This window comes from Theropithecus gelada, chromosome 13 (genome assembly GCF_003255815.1).
Source record: "Theropithecus gelada isolate Dixy chromosome 13, Tgel_1.0, whole genome shotgun sequence".
Taxonomy (NCBI): Eukaryota; Metazoa; Chordata; class Mammalia; order Primates; family Cercopithecidae; genus Theropithecus; species Theropithecus gelada.
Window position 1 is genome coordinate 67,921,900 of NC_037681.1, and position 23,849 is coordinate 67,945,748.

Consider the following 23,849-nt stretch of genomic DNA (forward strand, 5'->3'; position numbering starts at 1 on the left):
GGTTTCACCATGCTGGCCAAGCTTGTCTCAAACTCCTGACCTTGAGATCTGCCCACCTCGGCCTCCCAAAGTGCTGGGATTACAGGTGTGAGCCACTGCACTCAGCCTAGATTCAAGCTTCTTTTTTTTTCTTTTTTTTTTTTTTGAGACGGAGTCTTGCTCTTGTTGCCCAGGCTGGAGTGCAATGGTGTGATCTCAGTGCACCGCAACCTCTGCCTCCTGGGTTCAAGTGACTCTCCTGCCTCAGCCTCCCGAGTAGCTGGTATTAAAGGCATGAGCCACCATGCCCAGCTAATTTTGTATTTTGTGTACAGACGGGGTTTCTCCATGTTGGTCAGGCTAGTCTCGAACTCCCGAACTCAGGTGATCCGCCTGCCTCGGCCTCTCAAAGTGCTGGGATTACAGGTGTGAACCACTGCGCCAGGTGGATTCAAGCTTTTTTTTTTGAGACGGAGTCTTGCTCTGTCGCCCAGGCTGGAGTGCAGTGGCCGGATCTCAGCTCACTGCAAGCTCCGCCTCCCGGGTTCCCGCCATTCTCCTGCCTCAGCCTCCCGAGTAGCTGGGACTACAGGCGCCCACAACCGCGCCCGGCTAATTTTTTGTATTTTTAGTAGAGACGAGGTTTCACCGTGGTCTCGATCTCCTGACCTTGTGATCCGCCCGCCTCGGCCTCCCAAAGTGCTGGGATTACAGGCGTGAGCCACCGCGCCCGGCCAGATTCAAGCTTCTTAAATGGAATTTTGAGCTCACTTAGTTGAGACTTATGTGCTTAGTTGACAAATTTTAATTTTATACTAAAATATTTTAGATTAATGCAAGTTAATTTATTTCAGATTGAATTTAGTGGAAGCTTTTGTAGAAGATGCAGAATTGAGGCAGACTTTACAAGAAGATTTACTTCGTCGATTCCCAGATCTTAACCGACTTGCCAAGAAGTTTCAAAGACAAGCAGCAAACTTACAAGATTGTTACCGGCTCTATCAGGGTATAAATCAACTACCCAATGTTATACAGGCTCTGGAAAAACATGAAGGTAACAAGTGATTTTGTTTTTTGTTTTCCTTCAACTCATACAATATATATTTGGCAATGTGCTGTCCTCATGAAGTTGGTGGTGGTGACTCACTCTTAGGACGCATTCAGATTTCTTTTTTTTGTTTTTGTTTTTGTTTTTTTTTGAGATGGAGTCTTGCTCTGTTGCCAAGGCTAGAGTGCAGTGGCGCAATCTTGGCTCACTATAGCCTCTGCCTGCTGGGTTCAAGTGATTCTCCTGCCTCAGCTTCCTGCGTGGCTGACATTACAGGCATGTACCACCATGCCCGGCTAATTTTTGTACTTTTAGTTTTACCATTTTGGCCAGGCTGGTCTCGAACTCCCAATCTCAGGTGATCTGCCTGCCTCGGCCTTCCAAAGTGCTGGGAGTACAGGCGTGAGCCACAGAACCTAGCCACGTTCAGATTTCTTTCTTTCCTTCTTTTCTTTTTCTTTTCCTCCTCTCCTCTTCTCTCCTCTCCTCCTTTCCTTTCTTTCCTTCTTTCTCTCTCTCTCTCTCTCTCTGTTTCTTTGTTTCTTTCTTTCTCTCTTTCTCTGTTTCTTGACGGAGTCTCGCTCTGTTGCCCAGGCTGGAGTGCAGTCTCAGCTCACTGCAAGCTCCACCTCCCAGGTTCATACTATTCTCCTCCCTCAGCCTCCCGAGTAGCTGGGACTTCAGGCGCCCGCCACCATGCCCGGCTAATTTTTGTATTTTTAGTAGAGACAGGGTTTCACCTTATTAGCCAGGATGGTCTCGATCTCCTGACCTTGTGATCCACTTGCCTTGGCCTCCCAAAGTGCTGAGATTATAGGTGTGAGCCACCGCGCCTGGCCCAGACTTCTAATAACAGGTTTGTATTGACTCTTAACTTCATGGCAGAAGCCAAGAGACATGTAACAGGTTAGAAATTTTTGCTTTTTGGAAATGAATGTTAGAGTTAAGGCCTATTGCACTGACAGAGGCAGTGAAAAAGGGTTTGACTGCCAAAGAAGACTCACAGGGCCTAGAATGGCAATGATTATGCATCTACAGTTTATTACAGGAAAAGGATACCATCCAGTAGCAGGATTATAGTAAGGATATGCATCACAGTCAAAGGCTGTCATAGCAAGTCATCCAGAGAGTTCGGGTGCAAGTTCCAGTTGTCCTTTGTTGTGTAAAGTCTGTGATGGGGTGCATTTTCTCTCTCAGAGCAGGATGTGTGCACAGGACACCTTGGAACGTAGGAGCCCAAAATAGAGTCTTCACTGGGCTTTTTAATACTTTTCTTGTCAAGCGGACATGTTCCTGTTCTCTAGCCTCTTCAGTGGAGGTCAGAGGAAGAGCTTCATTGAGACCAAGTGCAACTCATCAATCACATTAAACAATGCTGATAGTAAACCACCTGAATATCCCCCGACCCACAAATACAAAACACCACCATTCAATCAGTATTTTTCATGCCTTGATCAGGGGTCATTGCCACGCAGGAACTTTAACAAAACAGTACAGGCTAATATTAGAATTGTTGGAATTAACTCACACAGCACACCTATGAGAGAGTTAAGATAGAGGGTCTTGGTGGTCTCTAACAGTTGAATTCAAAGTGAAGTTACCAGAGTAAAGTGAGCAGACACATATTAATACAATATTGGTAGATAAAATCAGCTTGCTCTAATAAGCATAGTTTTAAATTTTAACCGTGTTTCTCCAGTAATTTTAGTAATTATATTGTTGTGTCTAATACGTAAAGCATTTTTTACTTTTTAAAAAAAATTTTAAGCAATTTAGGGTCCAAAGTAATTAAAACAATTTTTTTTAACATAAAGCATTTAAAATTTTACTTAATCATGATCGCTTAGAACTATTAAAACATACCTTTTGATATTATGGGGAAGCTTTGTTGTTTCTTTGTAGACAGACTTAAAGAAATACAACTTGGGCCAGGCGGGGTGGCTCACGTCTGTAATCCCAGCACTTTGGGAGGCCGAGGTGGGCGGATCACGAGGTCAGGAGATTGAGACCATCCTGGCTAACATGGTGAAACCACGTTAAAAAAAACATTAGCTGAAATTACAAAAAATTAGCTGGGTGTGGTGGCAGGCGTCTGTAGTCCCACCTACTCAGGAGGCTGAGGCAGGAGAATCACTTGAACCCAGGCGGTGGAGGTTGCAGTGAGCTGAGATTGCATCACTGCGCTCCAGCTTGGGCAACAAAAAAAAAAAAAAGAAAGAAAGAAAATGAGTCTCTACTGGCTGGGCACAGTGGCTCACACCTGTAATCCCAGCACTTTGGGAGGCGGAGATGGGCAGATCACCTGAGGTCGGGCATTGGAGACCAGCCTGACCGATATGGAGAAACCCCATTTCTTTATTATTAGTATTAGTATTATTTATTTTTGAGATGGAGTCTCACTCTGTCGCCCAGGCTGGAGTGCAGTGGCTGGATCTCAGCTCACTGCAAGCTCCGCCTCCTGGGTTTACGCCATTCTCCTGCCTCAGCCTCCCGAGTAGCTGGGACTACAGGCACCCGCCACCACGCCCGGCTAGTTTTTTGTATTTTTCAGTAGAGACGGGGTTTCACTGTGTTAGCCAGGATGGTCTCGATCTCCTGACCTTGTGATCCGCCCATCTCGGCCTCCCAAAGTGCTGGGATTACAGGCTTGAGCCACCGTGCCCAGCCGAGAAACCCCATTTCTACTAAAAATACAAAATTAGCCGGGTGTGGTGGCACATGCCTGTAATCGCAGCTATTCGGGAGGCTGAGGCAGGAGAATCGCCCGAACCCGGGAGGTGGAGGTTGCGGTGAGCAGAGATCGTGCCATTGCACTCCAGCCTGGGCAACAAAAGCGAAACTCTCTATCTCAAAAAAAAGAACAAAAGAAAAAGGAAATGAGTCTTTATAGTTTGCTGTTTTCATACTCTTTTAGTGTGGTGTAGGCAGCCATGTATCCACCTTACGCCTCTATTTTTCCATTCTGTCAATGAGTGTCTTCCACTGCTGTGCTTTTCTGATTCCATACCTCTTGTTTTATTCCAGTAGGACCAGCTAGAAACAGAAGGTGATTGACCAGTATTAGGGATGGAATCAGGGTAGAATTATGGAGATAGGCTCTCTACACAATTCACTCTCACCGTTTAAATCAGCTGTTTGATCATTTTTTTTCTCATATATCTTTAGCATCACATAGTAAATAATATCCTTTTCTTTTCTTTTTTTTTTTTTTTTTTATCCTTTTATTTTCAAGAGGGAGTATTGGCCTTAAGTTAAGAACCCTCTTAATTTTTTTCCCCCATCATCCCACCCGCACTTCTTTTTTTTTTTTTTTTTTGAGACGGAGTCTCGCTCTTTCGCGCAGGCTGGAGTGCAGTGGCCGGATCTCAGCTCACTGCAAGCTCCGCCTCCCGGGTTGACGCCATTCTCCCGCCTCAGCCTCCGAGTAGCTGGGACTACAGGCGCCCGCCACCACGCCCGGCTAGTTTTTTGTATTTTTTAGTAGAGACGGGGTTTCACCGTGTTAGCCAGGATGGTCTCGATCTCCTGACCTCATGATCCGCCCGTCTCGGCCTCCCAAAGTGCTGGGATTACAGGCTTGAGCCACCGCGCCCGGCCCCACCCGCACTTCTTACTCCTTACTTTCTACTTGCTTTTATTCTTTACTGGCTCTTTACCACTGCATATTTTTAGATGCACACATCTATTTTTTAAAAAAAGCACCCTTGTTCCTGGGTCCTCTTCCAATACCATCTATTAATATCTCTCTCTCCCTCTTTCCATTCCCAGCTGGGTTTCTGAAAGCCTGCACTTCCCATCTTCCATTCATTCATCTGGTTTCCAGCCCTGACCACAGTACTGAAAGGGCATTTGCTAGGTGACCTTTATTTTTTGCTAAGTCCAGTGAATGCGGGATAGTCCCCCCCGCTTTTTTCTTTCCTTTTTTAGTTTTTTAAGACGGAGTTTTGCTCTTGTTGCCAAGGCTGGAGTGCAATGGTGCAATCTCAGCTCACTGCAACCTGTGCCTCCCGGGTTCAAGCGATTCTCCTGCCTCAGCCTCCCAAGTAGCTGGATTACAGACACCTGCCACCACGCCTGGCTAATTTTGTATTTTTAATAGAGATGGGTTTTCTTCACGTTGGTCAGGGTGGTCCGGAACTCCCAACCTGGGGTGATCCGCCTTACCTCTGCCTCCCAGAGTGCTGGGATTACAGGTGTGAGCCACCGTGCCCAGCCTCGGTAAAGTCTTTAACGAAGCTTCACTGATTTTGACAATTTTGATCTTGAAACTCTCTCTCTTTTTTTTTTCAAGATGGAGTCTTGCTCTGTCACCCAGGCTGGAGTGCAGTGGCACAATCTCGGCTCACTGCAACCTCTGCTTCCCAAGTTCAAGTGATTCCCCTGTCTCAGCCTCCTGAGTAGCTAGGATTACAGTTGCCCACCACCATGCCCGGCTAATTTTTTATATATTTTTAGTAGAGATGGGGTTTCACTATGTTGGCCAGGCTGGTCTCGAACTCCTGACCTCGTGATCTACCCGCCTTGACCTCCCAGAGTGCTAGGATTACGGGCATGAGCCACCATGCCCATCTTTGAAACTCTCCTTTCTAAGGTTATGTTAAACATTTTTGTATTCCTGATTTTCTTTTTGTTCCATGGGTTCTCTTTATCCTTGGTTTTAGCTTTCTTTTTTTTTTTTTTTTTTTTTTTTTTTTTTTTTTTTGTGTGTTGTTCCTCTGGGGGGNTTAACCATACCCTATTTCCTGTATATTTCTGGATGGTGAAAATATCCAATAAACTGAATATGAAGATTATATTATAACTACTTTTTTTTTTTTTTTTTTTTTTTTTTTTTTGAGACGGAGTCTCGCTCCCAGGCTGGAGTGCAGTGGCGTGATCTCGGCTCACTGCAAGCTCCGCCTCCCGGGTTCACGCCATTCTCCTGCCTCAGCCTCCCAAGTAGCTGAGACTACAGGCGCCCGCCACCACGCCCGGCTAGTTTTTGGTATTTTTAGTAGAGACGGGGTTTCACCATGTTAGCCAGGATAGTCTCGATCTCCTGACCTCGTGATCCACCCGCCTCGGCCTCCCAAAGTGCTGGGATTACAGGCTTGAGCCACCGCGCCCGGCCGGTTTTAGCTTTCTTAAGTGTTCCTTTACCCTATCAAATTCTATTTTTGGCTCTCATTTCACTTAATAACAGGAAAAGCTGGGATTTTTTTTTTTTTTTTTTTTTTTTTGGAGACAAAGTTTTTTTTTTTTGCCCAAGCTGGAGTGCAGTGGTACAATCTCAGCTCACTCCAACTCCAGTCGCTTCTGGGTTCAAGCGATTCTTGTGCCTCAGCCTCCCGTGTAGCTGGGGTTACAGGCGTGTGCCACTACGCCTGGCTAATTTTTGTATTTTTAATAGAGATGGGGGTGTCACTATGTTGGCCAGGCTGGTCTTGAACTCCTGACTTCAAGTAATCTGCCTGCCTGGGCCTCCCAAAGTGCTGGGATTACCAATTTGAGCCATTGTGCCCGGCTAAGCTGGGATTCTTTGAATGAGTTCTTAGAGGCTTCCTGAAACTTTGTGCAACATTTTGTGTATGTGTATATTTTCTGGAGAAAGGATTTGTAACTTTCTGTTTTTTGAGACGGAGTCTCACTCTGTGGCTCAGGGTGGAGTGCAGTGGTGTGATCTCAGCTCTCTGCAACTTCTGCCTCCTGGTTCAAGGGAGTCTCCTGCCTCAGGCTCCCAAGTACCTGGGATTACAGGCATGTGCCACCATGCCCAGCTAATTTTTGTACTTTTAGTAGAGACGGGGTTTCATTATGTTGGCCAGGCTGGGAATTTGTAACTTTCATCAGATACTCCAAGGGATATATGTCTTTCCTGGTAGAGAGGGAAGTAATAAAAAATGTATATAAATACCCTCCTCTCCGACTAGAAGGTAAGAAGTACTGCTCTGCACATTCCTTGGGTGATCTTTCTCACTCCCTGGGATAATTAAGGAAGTTAGGAATTGGGGTTGAGGGTAACTTGGCTTCCTTCCTCAACCTCCCTGTATAGGCACAGTCTAATATACTTGATGACAGTTTGCAACAAGTCAACAATTTCCTACTTTTCTGGTGTTAGATTTAAGTTATATAGACCTGTGAGTGATCATAACATTATCTAAATCAGATGCTTCACATTATAGGTCTTGCAGCTGATGTCCAGTTTAGGTATTTGAAGTGGCTTAGCCTGGAAAATGTTACAGGGGAAAATCTGTTTTCCATGTGTTGTGCTCAGAGCTGTGTTCTTTTCTTTTACACAAAATGTTTGAAATTTGTTGAATTTTAGGTGTACTCTGGTCATTGGGAGCTCCCTAAAGGATCTCTGTGAGGTTTTTTTTTTTTTTTTTTTTTTTTTTTTGAGACGGAGTCTTGCTCTGCCACCCAGGCTGGAGTACAGTGGCCGGATCTCAGCTCACTGCAAGCTCCGCCTCCCGGGTTCACGCCATTCTCCTGCCTCAGCCTCCCGAGTAGCTGGGACTACAGGCGCCCGCCACCTCGCCCGGCTAGTTTTTTGTATTTTTTTTAGTAGAGACGGGGTTTCACCGTGTTAGCCAGGATGGTCTCGATCTCCTGACCTCGTGATCCGCCCATCTCGGCCTCCCAAAGTGCTGGGATTACAGGCTTGAGCCACCGCGCCCGGCCCTCTGTGAGGTTTTTTTTAAAACAAAACAAAACAAAATGGCATTTTGCAGAACTCAGTGTAGCTCTTTAGCATACTGACTGCAAGGAGAAAGTAAAAAGTGAGGCTAATTTGTAAAGAAAATAGACCAAAGGTACTATGTTTAAAGACAAAATCATGGCTTGAAAGTTTTTCTTTTTCTTAGTATATTAATATATTGCTAGAAATTGAGTATGCTCTCCTGCTACCTTGTAATTTTCTTTGGTTTTTGATTAACTCTAAGCTTAATGTTATTCCAAATAAATAAATAAATAAATAAAGTGAATTCAGAGAGACAGTAGAGGGCAGCAGCCGTCTAGAAAGTAGATTCACATTGAGTGATTTTGGCTCTTTTAAATCTTTCTCCACTAAGAGATAGCTAATTTCCGAAAAGGTATACTTGGCCTCCCATATTCCTTATGTCTCTCAAACCTGAAAAAACTGGGAGAAAACATAAAATAACAATATTCTACTGTTAGGGCAAATTTCTGATAGTGCTTAAAACAATTTACCCAGGTATCTTTATTTTGTTTTGAGGCAGGGTTTCACTCTGTCACCCAGGCTGGAGTGCTGGAGCCTTGACCTCCTGGGCTCAGCTCAAGTGATCCTCTCACCTTAGTCTCCCAAGTAGCTGGGACTATAGGCATGCACCATCATGCTCAACTAATTTTTTAAAATTTTTTGTAGAGATGGGGGTTTCATCATGTTGCCAGGCTGGTCTCGAACTCCTAGGCTCAAGCAGTCTGCCTACCTCGGCCTCCCAAAGTGCAAGGTTATAGTTGTGAGCCACTGCTCCCAGCCTCAGATTTTTTTTTGTGATGAATTTTATTATAACAGCTACAATACTGAGATGCATAACCCTTCCCTTTCCTGATACCCAGTTACCATCTGTTTCTGTTTAATACACTCCTTAAGTACCTCACATTTGCTGTTCCCCCACCCCCGCATTGTCTATGCATCTTCTTCATTGAACTGGTAGTAGTCTTTGTTAGCTCATCTGATCATGTCATCAATTCAGAATACGTTGCCTCTTCAGTTTAAAACACATTAATTGCTTCCCATAATCTTCAGGACAAGGCCCCATTTCTTCACGTGGCTTGGCCATTGCTTCCCTCTCCCTGTTCAGCTTCCCCCACAGTCCTTCACCTACACCCTCTGTCTCAGTGTAGTGCTGCTAGTCTCCAGACATGCCATGCCTTTTTATGCTTTTATGCATGTTTTCCTGTCTTTAATGTCCTTGTCCATGTGATGAACCCCTACTCATTTTTCCAAGATTGAACTCAAATGTCACCTTTTCTGTGAGCTTCTCTGTTTTTCTCATGCAGAGTAGAAGTGCTTATCTCCATTGCCCTTGACCCTAAATAACATAGTACATTAGTATAATAATCACATTTTTTACTTGATTTTGTGTGGTTTCCTTCTAAATGGAGAATAAGAATATAAAAGTGATTTATTTGGCATTTCTGGAAAGGGAGATGATAAAAGGAATCTGTGTTACTTATTTAGCCTTTTTAAAAAACCCTTAGCCTATGGAGGCTACTATTTAAGGTTTGATTGGATTTTGTATGTTGGAAATATGTTCTTTAAATCTCATCTTCATCAGTTTATAAAAGCAATATAAGTCCTTTGTAGATCATTATCATGCTGTCCAGATATAGTCATTATTGTTTTGATATAGGTTGTTTCAGTCTTTAAAGCAAATTATACACAGTTCCTCTGTAACACTTGTTTTGAAAACAGATTTGTTCCAGTGTGGGTGGTATATTAGGGAACGATTTGAGCATAATGTAAATTTTGAGTTTGCTTATGCACAAATCCCTAGGAAACACTAGGTGAATGCAGAAAAATGCATCCAGCTGAACTGAGCAGTGTAGAAATATACAAAAGATACACATACAGATGCTCTTGAAATATCTACCTCATTTTCCTGTATATGTTATGAACCATACCCATTCACATCTGGTGTTACAACTTTGCCACCCATTTCGGACAGTACTCCTTTGACCATTTTGCAGTAACTCAGAAGCTGCAGCCCTTTAGAAGTCCACTCCACTGTGGCTCATGCCTGTAATCCCAGCACTTCCTCTGGGAGGCCGAGGCAGGTACATCAAGAGGTCAGGAGATCGAGACCATCCTGGCTAACACGGTGAAACCCCGTCTCTTCTAAAAAAACTAGAAAAAACTAGCTGGGCGTGGTGGCGGGCACTTGTGGTCCCAGCTACTCGGGAGGCCGAGGCAGGAGAATGTTGTGAACCCGGAAAGCAGAGCTTGCAGTGAGCCAAGATCGCACCACTGCACTCCAGCCTGGGCAACAGAGCAAGACTCCATCTCAAAAAAATAAAAAAAAAAAAAGGCCACTCCACAAGCAAACTGCTTATCTTTTGCAAGGTGACTTATTTATTTTAATAGTTATGTATTTCTTAACCATTTCACGTGTATAAGACTGCTACTACTTTTATGAGGTTCCTGTCTTTATTTTTTTAACGTGTCACTGATGAAGGTTCTGAGAGTTGTGGCTTGAATTCCAGTTTTCTCATAAGCGCTGTTTTTTGTTGTTTTTTTGAAATGGCCTCACTCTGTTCCCCAGGCTGGGGTGCAGTGGTGTGGTCTCGGCTCTCTGCAGCGTTGGCCTCCCAGCTTAAGCTATCCTCCCACCTCAGCTTCCCAAGTAACTGGGACTACAGGCATGAGCCATTGCCCAGCTAATTTTTATACTTTGGTGGAGACAGTTTTTCTATGTTACCAGGCTGCTTTGGAACTCCTGAGCTCAAGTAATCAGCCCGCCTTCGCCTCCCAAAGTGCTGGGATTGTAGAGGTGCCTCACCACACCCGGCCGGCTCTGGTTTTTACTGCGTAGTGTTCTGATTTTTAGGAATACATACACTGCATTATATAGCAGAACTGGCTGTATGCAAAAGTCTAATAGAAAATATTGATAGGGTAATGATGTATATAGTACTAATTGTCAATTGCCATAATTTAACTAATATTATTTGACTTTTGACTTTTTTTTTTTTTTTTTTTTTTGAGACGGAGTCTCGCGCTGTGTCACCCAGGCTGGAGTGCAGTGGCGCGATCTCGGCTCACTGCAAGCTCCGCCTCCCAGGTTCAGGCCATTCTCCTGCCTCAGCCTCCGAGTAGCTGGGACTACAGGCGCCCGCCACCACGCCCGGCTAGTTTTTTGTATTTTTAGTAGAGACGGGGTTTCACCATGTTAGCCAGGATGGTCTCGATCTCCTGACCTCGTGATCCGCCCGCCTCGGCCTCCCAAAGTGCTGGGATTACAGGCTTGAGCCACCGCGCCCGGCCGACTTTTTAAATTTTCTTTGGTTTTGAGATGAGTTCTTGCTATATTACCCAGGCTGGTCTTGAACTCCTGGGCTCAAGCAATCCTCTTGCCTCAACCTCCTGAGGATGTTTGACAGTTTTTGACTTTTTTTTTTTTTTTTGAGACGGAATCTTGCTTTGTCTCCCAGCCTGCAGTGCAGTGGCATGATCTTGGCTCACTGCAACCTCCACCTCCCGGGTTCAAGCAATTCTCCTGCCTCAGCCTCCTGAGTAGCTAGGATTACAGGCGTGCGCCACCACGCACGGCTAATTTTTGCATTTTTAGTAGAGATAGGGGTTTCCCCATATTGGTCAGGCTGGTCTTCAACTCCTGACCTCATGAGCCACCACCTGGCCGGCTTTTTGACAATTTAAATATTAACAGTTACCTATTATAATTGATATTTAGCTAACATCTATTGTTATTTTAACATTCCAGGAAATTATTATGGAGAAACTTTAAAGGTCTGTGTACTTCTCTGGTGTTTTGATTTTTTTTTTTTTCTTTTTCTGTGAGTAATTTTCTAAAACTGCTTTCTAGGCCAGGCTGTTTATTTTTTGTTTTTTATTTTTTTGGAGACAGAGTCTTGCTCTGTCGCCCAGGCTGGAGTGTAGTAGTGCTATCTCGCCGCCTGGGTTCAAGCAATTATCCTGCCTCAGGATCCCGAGTAGCTGGGACTACAGGCGCACGCCACCACGCCTGGCTAGTTTTTTGTATTTTTAGTAGAGGTGGAGTTTCACTGTGTTGCCCAGGCCGTTCTCGAACTCCTGAGCTCAGGCAGTCCGCCTGCCTCAGCCTCCCAAAGTGCTAGGATTATGGTGTAAGCCACTGCTGGGATTACAGGTGTAAGCCACTGCTCCTGGCCTTATTATTTTATTTTTATAGATTCGGGGTATATGTGCAGGTTTGTGCCATGGATATATTGTGTAATGGTGAGCTTTGTACTTCTATTGTGCTCATGAACATTGTACCCAGTAGGTGGTAATTTTTCAATTCTCATCCCTCTCTCTGCCTCTGCCCTTTTGGAGTTCCCAGTATCTGTTAATTCTCTCTGTATGTCCATATGTACCCATTGTTTAGCTTCTATATTTTTTATTTTATTTTATTTTTGAGACAAGAGTTTTGCTCTGTCACCCAGGCTGGAGTGCAGTGGTGCAGTCTCGGCTCACTACAACCTTGGTCTCTGGGTTCAGATGATTCTCGTGCCTCAGCCTCCCGAGTAGCTGGAATTACAGGTCTGTGCCTCAATGCCCAGCTAATTTTTGTATTTTCAGTACAGACGGAGTTTCGCCATGTTGGCCAGGCTGGTCTCAAACTCCTGGCTTGAAGTGATCCGCCTGCCTTGGCCTCCCAAAGTGCTGGGATTATGGTGTGAGCCACAGCTCCTGACTCCGTGTTTTTTCTTTTAATTATAAAGGTAATAATGTAAAAAGAAGTCAACTCCCAGTTTAACTCTAGCAGAGTAACCAGTGTTAATTTTTTTTTTTTTTGAGACGGAGTCTTGCTCTGTTTCCCAGGCTGGAGTGCAGTGATACCATCTTGGCTCACTGCAACCTTCTCCTCCTGAGTTCAAGCCATTCTCCTGCCTCAGCCTCCTGAGTAGCTGGGATTATAGGTGCCCATCACCACGCCTGGCTAATTTTTGTATTTTTAGTAGAGATGAGGTTTTGGCATGTTGGCTAGGCTGGTGTTGAACTCCTGACCTTGTGAGCCACTGAGCCTGGCCAATCCATTCCTTTTTATGGCTGAGTACTATCACAGTTTCTTTATCCACTTGTTGATTCATGGGCATTTGGGTTGGTTCCAAGTTTTTGCAATTGTGAATTTTGCTGCTATAAACATGCGTGTGCAAGTATCTTTTTTGTGTAATGATATCTTTTCCCCTGGGTAGATACGCAGTAGTGGGATTGCTGGATCAACTGATAGTTCTACTTTTAGTTCTTTAAGGAGTCTCCACACTGTTTTCGTTAGTGGTTGTACTGGTTTACATTCCCACCAGCAGTGTAGAAGTGTTCCCTGTTCACTGCGTCCATGCCAGCATCTATTCTTTTTTTATTTTTTGTTTATGGCCACTCTTGCAGGAGTAAGGTGGTATTGCATTGTTGTTTTGATTTGCATTTCCCTGATCGTTAGTGATGTTGAGCATTTTTTTATGTTGACCATTTGTATATCTTTTCTTGAGAATTGTCTATTCATGTCCTTAGCCCACTTTTTGATGGGATTGTTTGGTTTTTTGTTTGAGCTCGTTGTAGATTCTGGATATTAGTCCTTTGTCAGACGTATAGATTGTGAAGATTTTCTCCCACTCTGTGGGTTGTCTGTTTTCTTCTGCTGACTGTTCCTTTTGCCATGCAAAAGCTCTTTTTTTTTTTCTTTGAGACAGAGTCTCTCTCTGTCGGCCAGACTGGAGTGCAGTGGCATGATCTTGCCTCACTGCAACCTCTGCCTCCTGGGCTCAAGCAGTTCTCCTGCCTCAGCCTCCCAGGTAGCTGGGATTACAGGTGTGTGCCACCATGCCTGGCTAATTTTTGTATTTTTTCACCATGTTTGCCAGGCTGGTCTCGAACTGCTGACCTCAGGTAATCCACCTACCTTGGCCTCCCAAAGTGTTGGGATTACAGGTGTGAACCACCATGCCCAGCTGCAAAAGCTCTTTAGTTTAATTAAGTTCCAGCTAGTTTTTGTTTTTATTGCATTTGCTTTTGGGTTCTTGGTCATGAAGTCCTTGCCTAAGTCAGTGTCTAGAAGGATTTTTCCAATTGTTATCTTCTAGAATCTTTATAGTTTCAGGTTCTTAGATTTAAGTACTTGACCCATCTTGAGTTGATTTTTGTATAAGGTGAGAGATGAGGATCCAGTTTCTTTCTCCTACATGTGGCTTGCCAATTATCCCAACACCATTTGTTGGATAGGGTGTTCTTTCCCCACTTTACGTTTTTGCTTTGTCAAATATCAGTTGACTGTAAGTATTTGAGTTTATTTCTGCAGTCTCTATTCTGTTCCACTGGTCTATGTGCCTATTTTTATACCAGTACCATGCTGTGTTTGTCGGCCTTATAGTTTGAAATCAGATAATTTGATGCCTTCAGATTTGTTTTTTTTCTTAGTCTTGCTTTGGTATGCGGACTCTTCTTTTCTTCCGTATGAGTTTTAGAATTGGTTTTTCTAATTCTTTGGTGGTATTTTAATGGGAATGGTGTTGAATTTGTAGATTGCTTTTGGCAGTGTGGTTATTTTCACAGTATTAATTCTACCCATCCATGAGCATGGGATGTGTTTCCATTTGTTTGTGTCATCTGTAATTTCTTTCAGCAGTGTTTTTGTAGTTTTCCGTGTAGAGGTCTTTCAACTCCTTGGTTAGGTATTTCCTAAGTATTTTATTTTTTTTGCAACTATTGTAACTATTGCAAATATTGTAAAAGGGGTTGAGTTCTTGATTTGATTCTCAGCTTAGTCACTGTTGGTGTATAGAAGAGCTACTGATTTGTATACATTAATGTTGTATGCAGAAACTTTGGTGAATTCTTTTATCAGTTCTAGGAGCTTTCTGGAGGAGTTTTTAGGGTTTTCTAGGTATACAATCATATCATCAGTATACAGCGACAGTTTGACTTCCTCTTTACTGATTTGGATGTCCTTTATTTCTTTTCCTTGTCTAATTGCTCTGGCTAGGACTTCCAGTACTATGTTGAAGAGGAGTGGTGAGAGCAGGCATCTTTATCTTGTTCCAGTTCTTAGAGGGAATGCTTTCAACTTTTCCCTGTTCAATATTATTGTTGGCTGTGGGTTTGTCAAGATGGCCTTTATTACATTGAGGTGTGTCCCTTGTATGCTGATTTTGCTGAGAGTTTTAATGATAAAGGGATGCTGGATTTTGTCCAATGCTTTTTCTGAACCTGTTGAGATGATCATGTGATTTTTGTTTTTAATTCTGTTTATGTAATGTATCACATTTACTGACTTGGGTATGTTAAACCATTCCTATGTCCCTGGTATAAAACCCACTTGATCATGATGCATTATCTTTTTGATATGTTGTTGGATTCGATTAGCTAGTATTTTGTTAATGATTTTGGCATCTATGTTCATCTGGAATATTGGTCTGTAGTTTTTTGATCATGTCCTTTCTTGGTTTTGGTATTAGGGTGATACTGGCTTCATAGAATGATTTCAGGAGGGTTCCCTCTTTCTCTATCTTGTGGGATAGTGTCAATAGTGTTGGTACCAATTCTTTTTTTTTTTTTTTTTTTGAGACGGAGTCTCGCTGTGTCTCCCAGGCTGGAGTGCAGTGGCCTGATCTCGGCTCACTGCAAGCTCCGCCTCCCGGGTTCACGCCATTCTCCCGCCTCAGCCTCCCAAGTAGCTGGGTCTACAGGAGCCTGCCACCACGCCCGGCTAGTTTTTTGTATTTTTAGTAGAGACGGGGTTTCACCATGTTAGCCAGGATAGTCTCGATCGCCTGACCTCGTGATCCACCCGCCTCGGCCTCCCAAAGTGCTGGGATTACAGGCTTGAGCCACCGTGCCCGGCCTGTGTTGGTACCAATTCTTTGAATGTCTGGTAGAATTCTGCTGTGAATCTGTCTGGTCCTGGACTTTTTTTTGTTGGTAATTTTTAAATTACCATTTTTATCTTGCTGCTTGTTACTGCTCTGCTCAGGCTAATTCTTCCTGATTAAAGCCAGGAGGGTTGTATCTTTCCAGGAATTTATCCACCTCCTCTAGGTTTTCTGGTTTATGTGTGTAAAGGTGTTCGTAGTAACCTTGAATGATCTTTTGTATTTCTGTGGTGTCAGTTGTAATAGCTCCTGTTTCGTTTCCAATTTGAGCTTATTTGGATTTTCTCTCCTATTTTCTTGGTTAATCTTGCTAATGGTCTTTTTATTTATCTTTTCAAATAACCAGCTTTTTGTTTCATTTATCTTTTGAATTTTTGTTTGTTTGTTTCAATTTCATTTAGTTCTGGTCTGATCTTGGTTATTTCCTTTCTTCAGCTGGGTTTGGGTTTGGTTTGTTCTTGTTTCTCTAGTTCCTTGAGGTGTGACCTTAGATTGTATGTTTGTACGCTTTGAAACTTTTTGATATAGGCGTTTAGGGCCATGAACAGTACTAGCACCACCTTTGCTGTATCCCAGAGGTTTTGATAGGTTGTGTCACTATTGTTCAATTTGAAGAATTTTTTTATTTCCACCTTGATTTCATTTTTGACCCAATGATCATTCAGGAGCAGGGGTTTTTTTGTTTTTGTTTTTGAGACGGAGTTTCGCTCTTGTTGCCCAGGCTGGAGTTCAATGGCATGATCTTGCCTCACTGCAACCTCCGCCTCCTGGGTTCGTGCAATTCTTCTGCCTTAATCTCCCGAGTAGCTGGGATTAGAGGTGCCTGCCACCACGCCTGGCTAATTTTTTGTAGTTTTAGTAGAGACGGGGTTTTACCATGTTGGCCAGGCTGGTCTTGAACTTCTGACCTGAGGTGATCCACCCGCCTTAGGCTCCCGAAGTGTTGGGATTACAGGCGTGAACCACTGCGCCCAGCCTCAGGAGCAGGTTATTTAATTTCTATGTATTTGCACAGTTTTGGAGGTTCCTTTTGTAGTTGATTTCCAGTTTTATTCCACTGTGGTCTGAGAGAGTGCTTGATATAATTTTAATTTTCTTAAATATATTGAGGCTCATTTTGTGGCCTATCGTATGCCACAAACTTCCATTGGAGAAACTTCCATGTGCTGTTGAATAGAATGTTTATTCTGCATTTGTTTGGTAGAATATTCTGTGTATATCTGTTAAGTCCATTTGTTCCAGGGTATAGTTTAAATCCATTGATTCTTTGTGGACTTTCTGTCCTGATGACCTGCCTAGTGTTGTCAGTGGAGTTTTGAAGTCTCCCACTATTAATTGATTTGCTGTCTATCTCATTTCTTAGATCTATTAGTAATTGTGTGTGTGTGTGTGTGTGTGTGTTTTAGACAGAGTTTTGCTTTTGTTGCCCAGGCTGGAGTGCAATGGTGCGATCTCAGCTCACCTGCCTCAGCCTCCTGAGTAGCTGGGATTACAGGCATGCGTCACCATGCCCTGCTAATTTTGTGTTTTTAGTAGGGACAGGGTTTCTCCATGTTAGTCAGGCTGGTCTCCTACTCCTGACCTCAGGTGATCGCACGCCTCGGCCTCTCAAAGTGCTAGGATTACAGGAGTGAGCCACCGCACCTGGCCGTAATTGTTTTATAATTTTGGGAGCTCCAGTGCTAGGTGCGTATATGTTTAAGATAGTGATGTTTTCCTGTTGGACAAGGCCTTTTATCATTATATAATGTCCCTCTTTGTCTTTTCTAACGCAGTTGCTTTAAGGATTGTTTTGTCTGATATAAGAATTAACTATTCTCGCTTGCTTTTGGTGTCCATTTGCATGGAATATCTTTTTCCACCCCTTTACCTTAAGTTTATGTGCATTCTTAAGTGAGTCTCTTGAAGGCAGCAGATGGTTGGTGAGTTCTTATCCATTCTGCAATTCTGTATCTTTTTTTTTTTTTTTTTTTTCTGAGATGGAGTCTTGCTTTGTCGTCCAGGCTGTAGTGCAGTGGCGTGGTCTTGGCTCATCACAACCTCTGCCCCCCAGGTTCAAGTGACTCTCCTGCCTCAGCCTCTCAAGTAGCTGGGATTACAGGCGTGTGCCACCACATCCAGCTAATGTTTGTGTTTTTAGTAGAGATGGAGTTTCACCATGTTGGTCAGGCTGGTCTTGAACTCCTGACCTTGTGATCTGCCCTCCTCAGCCTCCCAAAGTGTTGGGATTACAGGCGTGAGCCACCACTCCCGGCCCTCAGTTCTGTATCTTTTACGTGGAGCATTTAGGCTATTTACATTCAACGTTAGCATTGAGATGTGAGGTATCATTCCATTTATTGTGGTATTTGTTGCCTGTATACTGTATTCCTTTTGTGTTTTTTTAAATTGTATTTTTGTTTTATAGGTCCTGTAAGATTGATGCTTTAAAGTAAGATTTATGTTTTGATGTGTTTCCAGTATTTGTTTCAAGATTTAGAGCTCCCTTTAGCAGTTATTGTAGTTCTGGCTTTGTACTAGTGAATTCTCTGAGCAATTTTTGTCTGAAAAAGACTCTTTCATTTATGAAGCTTAGTTTCCCTGGATACAAAATTCTTGGCTGATAATTGTTTTGTTTGAGGAGGCTGAAGATAGGACCCTAATTCCTCTGGTTTGTAGGGTTTCTGCTGAGAAATCTGCTGTTGATCTGATAGGTTTTCTTTATAGGTTACCTGGTGCTTTTGCCTCACAGTTCTTAAGATTCTTTCCTTCATCTTAACTTTGGATAACCTGATGACAGTGTACCTAGGTGGTGATCTTTTTGTAATGAATTTCCCAGGTGTTCTTTGAGGTTCTTGTATTTAGATGTCTAGGTCTCTAGCAAGGCTGGGGAGGTTTTCCTCAATTATTCCCCCAGATATGTTTTCCATACTTCTAGATTTCCCTTCTTCCTCCAGAACGCCAGTTATTCTTAGGTTTGGTCATTTAACATAATCCCAGACTTCTTGGATTATAGGTGTGTGTCACCACACTTGGCTAATTTTTTTGTATTTTTAGTAGAGATAGGGTTTTGCCATGTTGGCCAGGCTGGTCTCAAACTCCTGACCTCAAGTGATCCACCTGCCTCGGCCTCCCAAAGTGCTGGGATTATAGGCATGAGCCATGGTGTCTGGCCGGAAGTGTATCAGTGTATCTCTGTCTCTTTCTGTCTCTGTCTTTCTGTCTCTTTCTCTCTCTCTCTTTCTCTCTCTCTTTCTCTTTCTCTCTCTCTTTCTCTTTCTCTCTCTCTTTTTCTCTCTTTCCCTCTCCTTCCTTTTCTCCACAGGTAAGTTCTACAGAAGTATATCTTAGTGAACCACTTACTCTTTTTTTTTTTTTTTGAAATGGAGTCTCACTCTGTCACCCAGGGTGGAGTGCAGTGGCACAATCTCGGTTCATTGCAAGCTCTGCCTCCCGGATTCATGTCATTCTCCTACCTCAGCCTCCTGAGTAGTTGGGCCTACAGGTGCCTGCCAGCACGCCCGGCTAATTTTTTGTATTTTTAGTAGAGACAGTGTTTCACTGTGTTAGCCAGGATGGTCTTGATCTCCTGACCTCATGATCCGCCCGCCTCGGCCTTCCAAACTGCTGGGATTACAGGTGTGAGCCACTGCACCCAGCCCACTTACTCTTTTTTTTTTAATTCCCCCTGAGAGGGGGTCTTGCCATGTTGTCCAGGCTGGTCTTGAACTCCTGGACTCAGGTGATCCTCCTGCCTCAGCTTCCCAAAGTGCTAGGATTACAGGCGTGAGTTACCATGCTTGGCCTAAACCACTTATTCTTTATTTTTTTGAGGCAGTGTCTCACTGTGTTGCCCAGGCTGGAGTGCAATGGTGCAATCTCGCCTCACTGCAACCTCTGCCTCCCAGGTTCAAGTGATTTCTCCTGCCTCAGCCTCCTGAGTAGCTGGGATTACAGGTGCCCACCACCACGCCTGGCTAATTTTTGTATTTTTAGTAGAGACAGGGTTTTACCATGTTGGCCAGGCTTGTCTTGAACTGCTGACCTCAAGCAATTCGCCCCACCTTTGCCTCCCAAAGTGTTGGGATTGCAGGTGTAAGCCCTGACCTAAACCACTTTTTCTTTTTCTTTTTTTTTTTTTTTTTTTTTTGAGACAGAGAGTCTTGCTCTGTCACTCAAGGTGGAGTGTAGTGGCATGGTCTCAGCTCACTGCAACTTCTGCCTCCTGGGTTCAAGTGATTCTCTTGACTCAGCCTCCCGAGTAGCTGCGATTACAGGCATGCACCACCATGCCTGGCTCAATTTTTGTATTTTTAGTAGAGATGGGATTTCACCATGTTGCTCAGCCTAGTCTCAAACTCCTGACCTCAAGCAATCCACCCGCCTCGGCCTCCCAAAGTGCCGGGATTACAGGCATGAGCCACCACACCCAGCCTGAATCACTTATTCTTGATGGGCTTTCAATGTATCCTGATATTTTACATTTTTTGATTATAGTAAGTGATGATTTAATAGTGATTAGCTTATGTTTAGGGTTGTTATAGAAACGTTAATACTTATGCTTTTTTGAGATGGAGTCTCACTCTCTTGCCCAGGCTGGAGTGCAGTAGCACGATCTTGGCTTACTGCAGCCGCCACCCCCCAAGTTCAAGCAGTTCTCCTGCTTCAGCCTCCTGAGTAGCTGGGATTTCAGGCACATGCCACCATGCCCTGCTTATTTTTGTGTTTTTATTAGAGACGTGAGTAGTTTCCCCTGTTGGCCAGGCTGGCCTCAAACTCCTGACCTCAGGTAATCCACCTGCCTCAGCCTCCCAAAGTGTTGGGATTACAGGCGTGAGCCACCGTGCCTCCCAATACTTACACTTACTGACCTAAGCATTGCAGTAGTTCATGAGGTACACAGTTGTGTTCTTGAAAATGAAAGCTTCACGGAGTTTTACGTGAATCTTGCGGACAATAATCTGGAGTTCCTAACAAAAGTTATTTAATGACTTGATTATTTGAGCATTTTACATTTTGATACACTTAAGAAGCTAACAAATCATTTCCCTGTGTGATCTTTGAGATTCTTACTAAATAAATTGGTTACCTTATCAGTTTCTTGTTCCCTTCCTTCATAAAGTCATTCATTCAACAAATATCATCAACTGGCTACTTTGTGCCAAACATTTTTTAGGAGTTCTGATAGATGAAGTCCCTGTTTTGTAGAGTTTCCATAATAGTGAAAGAGTGGAGGGAGACAGACAGTAGGGAAATAAATGGACAAGAATTTAAAATAGCATTAGGTACAATAAAGAAAGCATAATGTGTTGGTATGATACAGTGACTTGGCAAGGGGCCAGGGAGACAACAGATCCTGTGGCCAAAGAAGGCCTCTTTAAGGAATTGCTATCTAAGGTGAGACTTGAACCACAAAACGGTGCCAGCTGTTAAGAATTGGAGGGGACAGAGGAAGGAGTCCGGGCATGGTGGCTCATACCTGTAATCCCAGCACTTAGGGAGGCGGAGGTGGACAAATCACTTGAGCCCAGGAGTTTGATACCAACCTGGGCAACATGGCGAAATCTCATCTGTACAAAAAATACAAAAATTACTCAGGCATAGTGAAATGCACCTGTAGTCCAGCTACTCAGGAGGCTGAGGTTGGAGGATTGCCTGAGCCTGGGAAGTCAAGGCTGCAGTGAGCCATGATTGCGCCACTGCACTTCATCCAGGGTGTTAGAGTGAGACCTCATCTTTTTTTTTTTTATTATTTTTTTATTTTTTTATTTATTTTTATTTATTTATTTATTTTTTTTTTTGAGAAGGAGTCTCGCTCTGTCGCCCAGGCTGGAGTGCAGTGGCCGGATCTCAGCTCACTGCAAGCTCCGCCTCCCAGGCTTACGCCATTCTCCTGCCTCAGCCTCCTGAGTAGCTGGGACTACAGGCGCCCGCCACCTCGCCCGGCTAGTTTTTTGTATTTTTTAGTAGAGACGGGGTTTCACCGTGTTAGCCAGGATGGTCTCGATCTCCTGACCTCGTGATCCGCCCATCTCGGCCTCCCAAAGTGCTGGGATTACAGGCTTGAGCCACCGCGCCCGGCGAGACCTCATCTTAAAAAAAAAAAAAAAAAAAAAAAAAAAAAATTGAGGTAGGAGGGGAGGCTAGTGGGATCAGCCAGTGCAAAGACATAAGGCTGATGTGGTCTTACCTTGTTGCAGGAGCGAAGGAAACCTAAAGTGGTCAAGCATAGAAGTAGAGAATTATGACGAGGTTGGTAGGAGTTGAGACTAGAGGCCTGTCTGAGATTTTTAACTTTTTTTTGTGCTGTGGACCTTCTTGGCTACTGTTGAAGCCCATTAGTAGTGTTTTTAAATACATAAAACGCACAGTTACAAAGGAAACCGATTGTATTGAAATATACTTATCAAACTATGAAACAAATTCTTGATGTAAGAATGTCTTTTTTATTAATGCATTGAAAAATACCTGACAGAAAGCCTACTACTTGACTTCCGAAGTAAGAGTGAGGTTAAATAATGCTTTAAAATATCTCAAAACTAATATGATATGAAAATATAGCTGGTGATTTAATTAGTAACAAAGACACAGGTACTGGTAATACTGTATGGCTTATTGCCTACATTAATAATGAAAGCAAACGCTAAATTTCAGCTAGAGGCTAGAGGAAATAAAACTAGAATTTTCTTCTTTGTTTATGTACTGCTATGAATACCAGGAGTCCTTTGGTTAAGACCTCAGGATAGCTTGTGTAGGGCTTTCCAGCCTGTGATCACTGGTGGAGAATGTAGCTTTACAAAATCTAGTTGGAAATTGGCAACTGGGGTTTGGTACAAGTTACAAGGAAGGGAAGGAATTTAAGATGCTAGTGAAAGCTTGGAGGATAAGGGAGCAGGAGAACTCGTAAGGAAGTTTATAAACTGAGAAGGGCTGCAACAAAGTGGGCTCGTGTGCTTGAGGAGCCAGAGGACATGTTGAGGGTGACATAGGTTCTGAAGTTCATACAGATATTTATGCAGTATGGATTCTTGGAAAACCTTCTTCAGTCATGTGCTAGAAAAATAACAGCTTATGGAAAAAACAGGGTTGAAGCAGACCTGAAAATACATGAATTTTTAAAAACCACTTCTAACAGAAGCGTAACAAACTGTAATAAAAACTGTGGCCTTCCTGGCATTTGTACCCAAGCACCAGCATTAGCCAACTCTTTGAAGCCTTAGATCTGTGGCTGTTGTTTTCTCCTTTGAGATGTAGGTCCTTGAGGGCATTTGCTTCTAATAGAGGCTAGTTTCGTCAGAATTAAAAATCTGAACCATGGTATGAAATTGAATTCTTTTTTTTTTTTTTTTTTCTTTTTCGAAAACACTGGCAAATGTTTTGTACCCTTGAGCTTTCCCACATATCTTAACATAGTGAGTGGAAAGTACAGTGGCTGTTAAGCCAACTACTCTGAGGTCTTCACTGCTAAGGCTTACTCTTAATTGTGTGAGAGCTTAACCTTGATCCCTTTAAAACATTAATGGGCTGGAAAAAAAATCATTCATAAACCAATGCCACCTCTGAATTTTGCTGCCACGATTCCCTTATTTACCAATAGTGCATGAGCTAATTTGGAATAAAGAACTATGCATTGTAGCACAGCAGACATTGTGTGGGCAAAGTGTTGTTTTTATTCTGTCTAAATAGTGCTTCACACGTATGTACATATTTTCTAAATATGTATAGATGCTGTTGTGATTAATAATAAAACATGAATCCTTAAAACAATTTTGCTGACTTCATAGTAGTTTTTCATCATTTTCTCAATAGCTGCTAAAATTTCTGGAGAAGTTTGGGAACTGTTGCTTTGGAGTGAAATGCAGTGTGTTAGGTATCACTTGCGGAATTCTTCTAAGGGAATTTATTGGCGATTAAAAAAAAATCCTTGCGTTATACCAGTAGTAATACAAAGTAACTTGTTGAGCTTCTGTTAAGTGTCAAGGACTGTACAAGTATGGTATATAGTTATCTCATTTATTATTTCTGGGTAGCTATTATTATTCCTTTACACAAAAAGGGAAAATGAGGCTCAAAGTATCATGCTCCAGATAAGAGAGCCAATGGGTAGCAGAGCTGGGATCGTTACCCAGGTCTCTAGTCCTGCCTACTTTTTCACAGTATGTACTCCATTGCTTCACTTACTCCTTCATACATGATTCCCCAGCATATGCTCTTTTTTTTTTTTTTTTTTTTTTTTTTTTTTTGAGATAGAATCTCGTTCTGTTACCCAGGCTGGAGGGCA

General features: G+C 43.1%; 1 protein-coding gene across 3 annotated transcripts in view; it reads left to right on the forward strand.

Moving 5' to 3' along the window:
- MSH2 (mutS homolog 2) overlaps nt 1–23,849 on the forward strand; it is a 102,454-nt gene that overhangs the window by 23,946 nt on the left and 54,659 nt on the right. For all 3 annotated transcript variants that reach the window (XM_025405779.1, XM_025405778.1, XM_025405780.1), the window contains one exon: nt 834–1,033. In XM_025405779.1, coding sequence (XP_025261564.1) covers nt 834–1,033 — 200 coding nt within the window. The remainder of the gene's footprint in view (nt 1–833; nt 1,034–23,849) is intronic.